At 56.3% G+C, this 12,304-nt stretch overlaps 1 protein-coding gene across 1 annotated transcript in view; it reads right to left on the bottom strand.

Annotated features, from left to right (window-relative positions):
* The window catches only part of KNDC1 (kinase non-catalytic C-lobe domain containing 1), a 60,730-nt gene that overhangs the window by 20,941 nt on the left and 27,485 nt on the right, over nucleotides 1-12,304 (bottom strand). The window contains exons 10-17 of the mRNA XM_032608603.1: nucleotides 6,374-6,532; nucleotides 5,739-5,816; nucleotides 5,063-5,156; nucleotides 4,299-4,461; nucleotides 3,505-4,229; nucleotides 3,118-3,262; nucleotides 2,132-2,232; nucleotides 1,016-1,365 (exon numbers count right to left, since the gene is read on the bottom strand). Coding sequence (XP_032464494.1) covers nucleotides 1,016-1,365; nucleotides 2,132-2,232; nucleotides 3,118-3,262; nucleotides 3,505-4,229; nucleotides 4,299-4,461; nucleotides 5,063-5,156; nucleotides 5,739-5,816; nucleotides 6,374-6,532 — 1,815 coding nt within the window. The remainder of the gene's footprint in view (nucleotides 1-1,015; nucleotides 1,366-2,131; nucleotides 2,233-3,117; nucleotides 3,263-3,504; nucleotides 4,230-4,298; nucleotides 4,462-5,062; nucleotides 5,157-5,738; nucleotides 5,817-6,373; nucleotides 6,533-12,304) is intronic.

Genomic DNA, 12,304 nt, shown 5'->3' with positions numbered 1-12,304 from the left:
CCAGTGCACGACGCCAAGCACATTCGGGGCCCGGCTTTAAGGAAACCCGGAGGGGGCAGCACGACTCCCAAGCACACAGGCCCGTGCCCGGTGCTCCAGGCCCGAGGCACGCAGGTCTCTTTCTAGCCTGGGACTGAGGAACCAAGCGAGACGGTTCGGACGGTGCTGAGATGAGAGGAGATGCAGCTCCTGGGGCTCACGGCTCGGAGGCTGCAGATGGTGAGGGTGGGACGCCAGGCCGCTGACAGCTCCCTCCTGTCTGCTACCCTGGGGCCCGGGCCCCGTGTGGCTGTGGCCCAAGTGGGAGCCCCTGGTCACGGGGGGAAGGATGCAGCCCAGGTCAGGCCTGAGTTCTTGGCCACTCAGGAGTGGGGCTGCAGCCCAGGTCAGGGCTCCTGGTCACTGGGGGGCAGACCCCCAACGGCACGGGCAGCAACCTTGGGTGCAGAACTCTGTGGGGCTGCCCTGCACATGGGCTGGCCAGGCCCGTACACTCTCCAGCCTAGGGCGTCCCCTCGCCCTGCTGACCCGGGAGGAGCCCAGGCTGCCCCTGAGCCGGGGCGGCACGCAGAGTGCGCTGCCCACCAGAGACGCCCCTGGGGCCTGGCCCGAGTTGACCGCCGCGGGCCAGGTGCTTCTGTGCTGCTTTTCATCTTGTGGTGCTGCCTGAGGGCTGACCTTGACGCCCAAACCCAACTGTGGTCGCCAGCGTGAGGCAACCTCCTGCCACACGTCCCCTGGTGGCCAAGGAGCCCAAACAGAGGAAAGCCGTTTCCTTTCCCAGACGGCGGGGGGACGCGTGCAGATGAGCACAACCCCCGGGAGGACACGCAGGCAGGGGCCCAGGCCAGCGTGGTGGCTGCTGGTGGCCGACGGGCACCAGGGCTGGGAGACACGGGGGCCCTTCTGTCACCCGAGGTACCGGGAGCTCCAGCGTGAGCCCGTCCTCACGCCCCACGGCGCCCTGGGGCCGAGCATCCTCCCTTCCAGCGGTGGACAGGAGCCCAGGACTCACCGGGCTCTGGGCATTGGCGGCGGGGCACCCGGCGGCCTTCTGCCTCGCCAGCTCCTTCACGTAGCAGTGCACGTCGGCGCTGAAGCAGTCGGCCTCGTAGAAGGCGCTGCACCAGCCGGGGCTGCAGCTCTGCAAGCCGCCTGGGCCTGGGCTCACGGACGGGCCGCCCTTCGGGGGCTGGGCTAGCCGTGCCACTGCCTCAGAGCCCCCAGCCAGGCCCCCACCCTGCTGCCGGGCCTCTCCTGCCTGGGGCTGCTCCCTCCCAGCTGCTACCGACTTCTGAGGCCGAAACCCCACCTCAAAGTTGCTCCGCGAGAGCTCGTCTGAGTCCACGCTCGGCTTCTCCTTCCCTGGACGGAGGAAGGGGGGGGGCGGGTCACACGCGGCAACGTGGGTTCCCGGGGAAGAATCCGCCCCTGATTGCAGAGAGGCGACAGGTCCCTAGCAGGGGGCAGGAGGCCCCTCGGGATGGCCAGGTGGCCCCACCTCCGCTCCAGAAGAGCCGCAAAGGGTCCTCAGGGTCGGAGTCCCTCGGTCCCCTCCCAAATGGGCTGCCACGCAGGGCAGAGTTGTGGCAGAGACCCGAGGGAACTTTGAACTGTCCGTAAACAGACAAAGCAGAGAGTCCCCCAGGAACCAAGGGTCCCAGCTGGTCATGAGCTCTTCTCTGGGCATCTCCATTTTGCTTTCCAGTTTCCCAAGCGTGCACACGGTATGGGGGGCTCTCACTGCCATCCTGTGTGTGACTGTAGTCACACAACCTAAAGGACATGGTCCCCAAAGCCAAGTCCCACTCAGACCAGATTTGGAGAAATTACAAAGTTTTCAGTTATCAGGGAGTCCTGGCTATGGATCTAGGAAGATACGCCTCAGGGTCTTTAAATGGCACGTTTCCAAGAAAGAATGCAGAGCCCCCCATCACCATGCTGCTGGCCCCAGCCCTTGCCCTTGCTGCCCACCTGGTGGCCTGGGGAGAATGCCCCCCTTCGCAGTACAGACCCCCCAGAGGAGGACGGGCCCTGCCCTTGGGACCCTGGAGAGACACAGGGTAACCTGGCCCCAAGGGTGGAGAAGACCCAGCTGTGGAGGGTCTCAACCCGCAGCCCTCTGTCTCACCCGCTCCGAGATGTGAAGGCCTTTTGCTGGATGGTGAGCATGTGCTCGGAGCGCTGGTCCCACCGCTGCCCTCGGGCTGTGGCCCAGCCTCCTCGGAAGTGCTGCCATCAGAACGGAGGACACTGCAGGCACCCCCGGGACCCTCCCACAGGCTTACTAGAGGCTTCCCCTGGGAGCGAAGCGGGGGTGTCGGTGACCAAGGCCCCCCCCCCAGACCTCCAGGACGGCCTGGCCACAGGCCCCAGATGTCACAGACACGGGCCCTTTAGCAGACGACTTTCTGGGCGTCCGCCTCTTGGGGTCCTTCGACGGCTCCCCCAGTGATGTGGAAATGTGGGGCTTGCCTGGGGTGGAGAGCAGGGTGTGCGCCGCCTCTGGGTGGGGTTCTGGGGACCAGGAGGGGGCGGGGACGGGGCTGCCGTGAGCTCCCGTGAGCTCGGGCGTCAGGGCGCTGGACCACTCCAGGCACAGGTCCCGCCCACCCTGCAGCACGGCCCTCTGCAGCCCTCGGGAGGGGCTGGGCCAGGCCTGGCACTGAGGCGCCCCGGGCGCATCCTGTGAAGGCTGGGGCCCAAGAGGGCTGGGGGAAGGGGCAGGAGAGGGAAGGTGCCTGCCCCCCTCCCTCCTGAGCTGTCACTTCCTCTTCTACCGCCAGGAGGGGAGCTGGACGGGAGGCGGGGGGCAGACGCTGGTCCCTGCAGGGGCCTCCCCGCAGCCACACCGGGCCTCCAGCTCTGCCTCCTGAGCTGGTCCCAGGGAGGCGGACGTGCCTTCTGCGCCCTGTGACCCCAAAAGCCCCCTCCTGCCAAGAGGAGCGCTTGCCTGAAGGGAGAACTTTGGAAGCAGAGTGGGCCTCGGGCCAGGAAAGAGGGGCCCAGCAGGTGGTCGCTCTGGGGAGGGCGATGAGTGGGACGCGGGACAGGAGGACGGCCCTCGGGGCACAGCGGGGGCGGGGGGGGGGGGGGACCGCGAGGAGGGGCTCTTACTTCCCGGAGGGCGACGTCCTCCCGTTCACCACTCTGAAAAGATTCTGCACCAACCTCTCCCCCCAGTAGAGGTCACAGAACTTCTCCGATATGGCCCCACAGAAGGTGGCATAGGTGAGGTCTTTCAAGGCGTAAATATACTCCCCTGAGTTCGCAAGAAAACCATGGGGGTGAGTGAAAATGTATGAGTGCTTTTCTGGGTTCCCCTGGCCTCGGGAACTGGCGGGGGGCGGGGTGCAGCTGGCTTCCTCTGCCGGCCAGCCCCTGGGGGCTCTGCCCTTTATGCAGAGACGGGAGGATGGGGGGCCCTCCTGTGGTGACCTCCCCTAGCACACGGCTCCCCCCGGGCCTGTCCCTGGTCCTTGGGTCCCCGTGGCCCCGTGGTACCCATGATCAGAGCCTCCAGCCCGTGGTCCAGGTAGCCGTCAAAGGCAAACTCTTCCTGGATGAGGCGTGTGGCCTCCTGCAGCGATGGGCTGGCTGTCCCCTGTGAGAGGGGCGAGGCATCCGCGCTGGACGGACAGAGCTTGTGGTCTGCTGGGTAGGGCCACTCCGGGTGACCTTCTGGGGCCCGGTCATCCCACTCCCTGATGGGGGCTCCCCCGGGGCCGTCGGGACTCCCTGTGGCCGGCGAGGGGCTCCGCGGGGCTGACGGGGGGCCCTCGGGCTCCTGGCCTGGGACCTGGGTGGCCCTGCCCCTGGGCGGCTTGGCTGGGTGGCAAGGACTGTGGGGGGCTGCGGTGGGCCCGGGGAGGCGGGGCTCGAGGCCTCCACAAGCAGCTGCAGTTGGGATGGGTTCCTTCGGCCCTCGCTCCGGGGGTGGCATCTGTGTTGTCGTGGGTGGGGCCGGGGATTTGGGCATCACCGGTGAAGCCCCTTCCAGCGGGCTGGCCGGGGCAGGGGCTGGGGGGCTGGGGCAGCCCTGGGCTGAGCCTCTTGGCGCCGACTCTCTGAGGGGCTCTGGGGCACCGGGTGCTGGCCGGCCAGGCGTCGTCAGGCCGGGGGCCGCTCCATGGGCCTCAGGCGTCTGCTTCCCATCACCCTCCCTGTCCAGCCGGCCTCTCCTCTCCTCAGGCCCCTCAGCCGGCCCCGAGGTCAGGGCGAGCGAGTCCCTGCGAGCAGAGAGGAGAGAGTGTGCAGGGGGCCCGGCAGCCCGCCAGCCCCTGGGTGGGGACACTCACCTGGCGACACCAGCATTGGCAGTGAGGACGATGGGCCTGAAGTGAGTGGCCGGGGAGGCGAACGCCTCTGGCAGCAACGTGGCCCCTTGGAGGCAGGAGGGCTGACTGGGCGCTGGCCCCTGCACGGCCACCAGCCTGCTGTCACTGCTGATCTGCAGGAAGCCTGGAGACAAACATGGGCTGAGCAGGGTGGGTGCCGGCCTTAGTGGGGTGCTGACCTGAAGGACCCAGGAAGCCTCAGGGGCACTGGGAGGAAGGGAGACTCCAGGGAGAGGCCTGAGGGAGGGGCCTGGAGTCCGGGGCTGCCCCGAGCAGGCAGGGAGGGGGTGCGGTGCTCGGTGGGGGGCTGGAGTGACGGAAAAGGCCAGAAGACCCAGCCACAGACCAGAGGCTTGGACGGGCCCGTGGGGAAGGATCTTCGTAGGTGCCACTGAGGCGCAGACAGGGCAAGACAAGAGCTGGGTCATCAGTGCGGGCTGCGGGGTGGAGGCGAGTCGCCTGCTCTGGCCGCTGGTGAGACGGGAGGGCTGACCCGAGCGAGGCCTGAGAGGCCGGGGCCAGAGGGGCCAGCGCGAGCCCAGAGCAGGGCAGCCGGGGGCCAGCTGCGGGCACGCTGCCTGCGGTCTCGGCCACGTCCGGAGGTGGCGTCCACTTGGGGCTGGATTCCCGGAGGCAGCCTCTGGGGGGATGGCAGCGGGGGCGCGGTGCGGGGCGAGGGGCCTGCAGGGCAGGGGCGGTGGGGACAGGCCGGTCCCGGGGCCCACCTGAGCCGGGCCTGGGCGCAGCTGCTGTGCTGGGGCTCGGTTCAGTCACCAAGAAGGCGTTCTGCAGACCGATGGCCTCTTCCTCCTGGCAAACCTGGGCAGAAGGACACGGAGAGCTCCCGGTTGAGACGGGCGCAAGGCCCCGGGGGTGCAGAGCAGACCCCCGCGGTGCGAGCCCCCCGCCTGTGCTGACGCGCAGGCCTGTTTCTCTGGAGCGGGAGCCCCTGGGGCATGGGGCTGCCCAGTGCAGCAGGGTTCCAGTGGGTTTCCGGGGCATGGGAAGACCGCCAGAACCCACACTCCCCAAAGTTGCTGTGTGCTCCTGTCTGCGTCCGAGGGACCCTGTCACTGCCCGACGGGGCCCCGGCCGGTCAGCACAGCAGGACGCCGACAGGCACTGAGTGTCCCCCGGCGGGACCCCCAGGGTGCGCCCCCGCCCGCACGTGCCAGGGGCCAACAGAGACCAGGGTGTGGGCCTGCGGGAGGGGCTGCTCTGTGGGCTCGTTCGCGGTGACGGAGCCAAGGAAAGTCACGTCGGGAGGATGAAGGGTGACCTGCCTTCCGCCCCAGAGTCTCCATGCATCTATTCAGTAAACACGGAAGAGCAAGGAGCCTCACCTCTGCAGCCCCAGGGTAGGATAAAGGGCCTGCGGGGTCTCCGCGGTGCCCAGCTTACCGTGCAGGTCGATGCCCTCAGGTGGGCTAGGATCTTTCTGCTGTCCATACCTCTGTGCAGGAGGTAGCCGCTGCAGGTCTGAAAGCAAGCACAGGCCAGCGTCCAGCACGCCTGGGGCACCGGCCCGCTTCACTCCCTCGGCGGAGCCCATTGGAGTGTGCGGTGGCAGCCAGGCGGCCCGGGGGCTTCTCTCCAGGAGGACCCCGTGGCACCCCTTCTTGGGCAGAGCCACGTGCACCCCAGCCTCAGGGGCCTGGGATGAAATTCAGAGTCTCTAGCTGTCCTTCCTGGCTGTCCTGAGCTGGGAAGCCACGGAACGATGGGGCTCCCCCTGACCCAGCCTGGAGGACCCTCGGAGGAGTGCGGGCAAGTCGGGCATGTGGGGGACGCGCTGCAGGGGTCAGGGGTCAGCGCTCGGGTCCAGGACATCCCCAGCCACTCTCCGGCTGGTGGATGCACTGGAGACACAGGACCATCTGGGGGGAAGGCCGGCATTGAGCAGCAGAGACCCCTCACCGCCCGTCCACAAATGAAGCCATGTCCTTCCCTGTCCAACAGCACTGACCTGCCCCAGAAACAAGAACCCGCGTCCCGGGCCCTGGACCTTGAGCTGGGCCCCCCCGCAGCACGGTTACCTCGACGGCCTCAGCCACGGACGGCCGCTCCTGGGCGCTGCGTCTGGCCATGTGCAGGAGGAGTGTCTTGAGCCTGCGTGGCAGGGCCAGTTTGTGGTCTCGGGGGATGCTGAACTTGGCTGCTGTCCACAGGATCGCGGCCACGCAGTACACAGACGCCTGGGTGGAGGAGGAGAGACGGCCGGCTGGCTCAGCAGACCTGCCCCCGCTCGGGCCCCGCCAAGGGCACACCTAGGCACCGTCCCCCAGGGCCGGGAGCTTCCGCAGAACCTGGAGGCCCCACCGCAGACCCTGAGCCAGAACCCGGGGGCCTGGCCTGGGAATCTGCACGGTTAACAAGTACCCACAGGCCTTTAAGTCTCCGTGTGACCAGGACAACCTGGGGCCCCGGCTGGACCTTCCCAGCTCTCTCTCCACGAGGGCAAAGGTGGCACCTCAGGGAGCCCGAGGCCAGGAGTCCCCCAGAAACCGTGCTATGCTGCTAAATGGCTAAGGACAGGCTCTCTGAACAAAAACCCAGGCCTCTCGGTATACAACGAGGTTTATTCTAAAATTTGCTGATAAAAAGGATGTGTCGCATGCACTTGAAAACAATAATGAAAAGGGCGATGCCCTTCTCTGTGAGCTCCATAGAGTCGACTGCTTCTCCCTGAATGCCTTCCCCGATTTTTACCCTCTACTCTTGTATCTGCAGCCGACCTGTGACCAACACGTGGTCCCGATGTACACGTGGCCGATACCTTCGTTTCTCTTGAAAAGTAAGAGAAAGTGAAGCCAGAGACACAGCTGACATCTGTGCTGAGTCAGGTAACAGTGGCTGAATCCCCAAAGGAGTATTTCCCAGAGCTTTTGTACAGACCTGACACACTTTTAATTGTGGTGTTCATGTTTCCTCCATTACGTCAAGTCTAGTCAATTGACAAAACAACGAATCAAGCCCTGAGTTCAGCATTTGCTGATTTCCACGGTGTGAAGACTCCCGTGTGGCCAGCTGCAAGCTGCCAAGGTGGTGCCAGTGAGCCGGGCAGGGGTAGAGATGGGGGGGCCCCCTTCCTATAGGCCTTCTGCCCAGGAGCACAGATAACAGTCAACTATAGCAAATCATTAGGAAATTCTTAGTTTTGAGTATTTATCAACCTTTAAAAAAATTAAGCTTTTTACTCTGAGATAACTATAGATTCACATAGAGTTGTAGGAAATAATCCAGCGGGACCCCATGTACCTTTCACCCAGCTCCCCACCGCAGTGACATCTTACAAGGCTGTAGTGTGGTATCACAACCTGCTCCCTGGCGTGGACGCCGGGAGATGCAGGACATTTCCATCACCAGGATCCGGCCTGTCCCCTCCCAACTTAGTCGCTGGCAACTACTCATCTGTTCTCCATTTCTTAATTTCATCATTTCATATAAATGGAGTCATACGATATGCGGCCTTTCGGGGCGCCTTTCTCTCTCAGCCCCATCAACTGGTGGTCGCCTCGTCAACACTCCGTTCCCCTCACCGCTGCTGCCGCTCTGCGGTGTGGACGTGCCACTCGCTGAAAGACATCTGAGTTGTTTCCAGGCTGTAGCTACTGCAAATAAAATTGCCATAGACATTCGTGTCCAGGACTTTGTGTGAACATAAGTTTCATTTCTCTAGGAAAAATGTCTTATGAGTGCAATTTCTGGGTTGTATGATCGTTGCATGTTTAGTTCTGTAGGAAACCAGCAAACAGTCTTCCTAAGGGCTGCACCATCTTGCATCCCCCTCAGCAGTGGATGAGGGTTCCTGTCACTCCACACCCTCGCTAGCATTTGGTACTGTCAGGGTTTTGGACTTTAGCCTTTCTAGTAAGTGTGTAGTGGTAGCTCATGGTTTTAAGTTGCGTTTCCCGAATGCCGTATGAAATGGAATACCTTCACGTGCTTACTTGCCATCTGATACCTTCTCTGGTGAGGTGTCTGTTCAGATCTTTTGCCCACTTTTTAATTGGGTTATTTGTTTTCTTACTGTTCACTTCTGAGAGCTTTTGGCATACTTGGGATACAAGTCCTTTATCAGATACGTGTTTTGCAAATAGTTCTCCCATCTGTGGCTTGTCTTCTCATTCTCTTAACTGTGTCTTTTACAGAGCACAGCATTAAAATCAAGCATTTAATTTGAATGAAATCTAACATCGAGTGTTTCTTTCATAGATCATGCTTTTGGTGTGGTATCTGAAGACTCACTGCCTAGATTTTCTCCTATGTTATTTTCTAGAAGTTTTATAGCTTTGAATTTACTTTTAGGCCTATGTTCCATTTTGAGTTAATTTTTATGAAAGTGCAACAAGGTCTGTGTAAAGGTTTTTTTTGGCCTGTGTATGTCCCGTTGTTACAGCACCACTTGTTGAGCAGACCGTCCTTTCTCCAACGATTGCCTTTGCTCCTCTGTCAAAGACCAGTTAATTGTATTTGTGTGGGTTTATTTCTGGGCTACTTTGTTCCATTTATTTTTTGTCTTTTCTTTTGCCGAAACCACACTTGATTACTGTGGCTTACAGTAAGTTTTAGAACTGGGTAGTGTCAGTCCTCTGACTTTGTTCTTCTCCTTCAATATTGTGTTGGCTATGCTGGGTCTTTTGCCTCTACATAAAAACCTAAGAATCAGTTCGTTGATATCAACAAAATAACTTGCTGGGATTTTCACTGAAATTGCATTGCATCTATAGATCAAATTGGGAAGAACTGACATCTTAATAATATTGAGTCTTCCAATCCATGAACATGGACTATCTCTCCATTTATTTAGATCATTTTCGGTATCTTTCATCAGAATTTTACAGTTTTCCTCATATGAATCTTATACACGTTTTCTTAAATTTTATACATAAGTAATTTTTTTGGTGCTAACGTAAATGGTATTTTTAAAAAATAATTAATTAATCATTTTTTAAATGGCTGTGTCTGGTCTTAGTTGTGGCACGCGGGATCTTTCATTTCTGTGCGTGGGCTTCTTGCTAGTTGTGGTGTGCTGGTTTTTTCTCTCTAGTTGTGGCGCACAGGCTCCAGGGCACGTGGGCTCTGTAGTTTGCAGCACGCAGTCTCTAGTTGAGGCGTGCGAGCTTAGTAGTTGTGGTACGCGGGATTAGTTGCCCCGGGGTATGTGGGATCTTAGTTCCCCGACCAGGGATCGAACTTGTGTCCCCTGCATTGGAAGGGGGATTCTTTACAACTGGACCAGCAGGGAAGTCCTTGGTATTGTTTTTTTACTTTTTATTATTTTTAAAAATTTATTTATCTATTTATTTTTGGATGCATTGGGTCTTCGTTGCTGTGTGAAGGCTTTCTCTAGTTGCAGTGAGCGGGGGCTACTCTTCGTGTGGTGCATGGGCTTCTCATTGCGGTGGCTCCTCTTGTTGCAGAGCACAGGCTCTAGGCATGTGGGCTTCAGTAGTTATAGCACATGGGCTCAGTAGTTGTGGCTTGAGGGCTCTAGAGCGCAGGCTCAGTAGTTGTGGCACATGGGCTTAGTTGCTCCACTGCATGTGGGATCTTCCAGGACCAGGGCTCGAACCCATATCCCCTACATTGGCAGGCGGACTCTTAACCACTGCGCCACCAGGGAAGCCCTGGTATTGTATTTTTAATTTCAAATTCCAATTGTTCATTGCTGGGAAACAGGAAAGCAATTGACATTTGTATTTTAATCTTCTATCTGCAATCTTGCTACAACTGCTTATTAGTTCCAGGAGGTTTCTGTTGATTCTTTGGGATTTCCTACTTAGGCAATCATGTCACCTGTAAACAAAGACAGTCTTATTTCTTCCTTCTCAATCTACATCCATTTTCTTTTCTTTTCTTGTCTTATTGCATTAGCTAGGACTTGCAGTACGATGTTGAATAGGAGTGATGAGAGGAGACATTCTTGCCTTTTTCCCAATCTTAGGGGGAAAGCATCTAGTTTCTCACCATTACTTATGCTACCTGTTGGCTTTTTTGTAGATATTCTTTATCAAGTTGAGTAAATTTCCCTCTATTCCTAGTTTGCTGAGAGTTTTTATTATGAATGGGTGCTAAATTTTGTCAAAAGCTTAGCATCTATTGTTATGATTTTTCTTCTTTAGTCCATGTGATGTATTACATTGACTCTCAATTGTTGAGCCAGCCATCCATACATGGAATAAATGCCACTTGGCCAGTTTTAAATTTTGATGAAGTTCAATTTATCCATTTTTCCTTTTGTGGAAAACTTTATGGATAGTGCTTTTGGTGTCAAGTCTAAAAGCTCTTTGCCTAGCCCTCCATTCCAAAGATTTTCTTTGATATATTTTTTTCAGCAGCCTTTTGTAGTCTTTAGCATATAAATTCTGTACGTGCTTTGTTAGATTCACATCTAAGTATTTCATTTTTGGGGGAGTGATTGTAAATGTACTGTGTTTTCAATTTTGGTGTCCACATGTTCATTTCTAGTATATAGAAATACAATTGATTTTTGAATGTTTATCTTATATCCTGTGACCTTTCAAAACTCAATTCTAAGTTCTGGGAGGCTTTTATCGAGATTCTTTGGAATTGCTTGGAATTTTCTATGTCGACAGTTATGTCGTCTGCAAACAGTATTATTTCTTCCTTTCTGGCCTTTATGCTTTTTACCTGCTTTTCTTGCCTTATTGTAGTGGCTAGAACTTCCAGTACAATGTTGAATAGGGTGGTGAGAGTGGGCATCCTTGCTTTGTTCTTGATCTTAGGGGGAAAGCATTTAGTCTTTCCACTAAGTATGATGTTAACTGTACAGTTTTTTTGGTAGATGATCTTTATTAAGTTGAGGAAGTTTCTTCTACTTTTCTGAGTTTTTTTTTTTAATAGATGGGTGTTAAATTTTGTCAAATGCTTTTTCTGCATCAGTGAATGTGATCATGGGATTTTTCTTCTTTAGCTGGTTAATATGTTGGACTACACTGATTGGTTTTCAAATACTGAACCAGCCTTATGTCCCTGGAATAACCCCCACTTGTTTATGGTGTATAATTGTTTTTATATCTTAGTGAATTCTATTTGCATATATTTTGCTTAGGATTTTTGCCTTTATATTCATGAGGGATATTGACCTATATACATATTTTTTGCACTATCTTTGCCTGGTTTTGGTATCAGGGTAATATTAGGCTTCATCAAATGGATTGGGAAGTGTTCACTTCTGTTTTCTGGAAAAGACTGTGTAGAATTGGTATTAATTCTTCTTTAAACATTTGGTATACCACCCTAGTGAAAACATCTTGGCCTAGAGATTTATTTTTGAGAGTTTAAGAATTACAAATTCAGGGCTTCCCTGGTGACGCAGTGGTTGAGAGTCTGCCTGCCGATGCAGGGGACGTGGGTTCGTGCCCCGGTCCGGGAAGATCCCACATGCCACGGAGCGGCTGGGCCCGTGAGCCATGGCCGCTGAGCCTGCGTGTCCGGAGCCTGTGCTCCGCAACGGGAGAGGCCACAACAGTGAGAGGCCCATGTACTGCAAAAAAAAAAAAAATTACAAATTCAATCTCCTCAACAGTTATGGAGCTATTCAAAGGTCTGTTTCATCTTGGGTGAGGTGTAGTTTATATTTTTTAAAGATTTGGTCCATTTCATCTAAGTCATTGAATTTTATGTGTGGAGAGTTGTCTGTGGTATTCCAGTATCCTTTTGATGTCTGCAGGGTCCGCAGGGATGTCCCCTGAGTCATTCCTGACATCGGCAATTTGTGTCTTCCTTCTCTTTTTGCTTTGTCAGTTTTGCTAGAAGTTTGTTAATGTTATTCGCCTCTTCCAGGAGCCAGCCCTTCATTTCACTGGTTTTCTCTACTGTTTCTCTGTTTTCATTTCACTGAGTCCTGCTCTCAGCTTCACTGTTTCCTTCTTTCTGCTTTGGGTCTATTTCACTCTTCTTTTGAGGTGGGTGCCTAGATTACTGAGTTGAGACTTTACCTC

The sequence above is a fragment of the Phocoena sinus genome, chromosome 16, assembly GCF_008692025.1.
Source record: "Phocoena sinus isolate mPhoSin1 chromosome 16, mPhoSin1.pri, whole genome shotgun sequence".
Classification (NCBI taxonomy): Eukaryota; Metazoa; Chordata; class Mammalia; order Artiodactyla; family Phocoenidae; genus Phocoena; species Phocoena sinus.
This window is presented reverse-complemented; position numbering and strand designations above follow the sequence as displayed.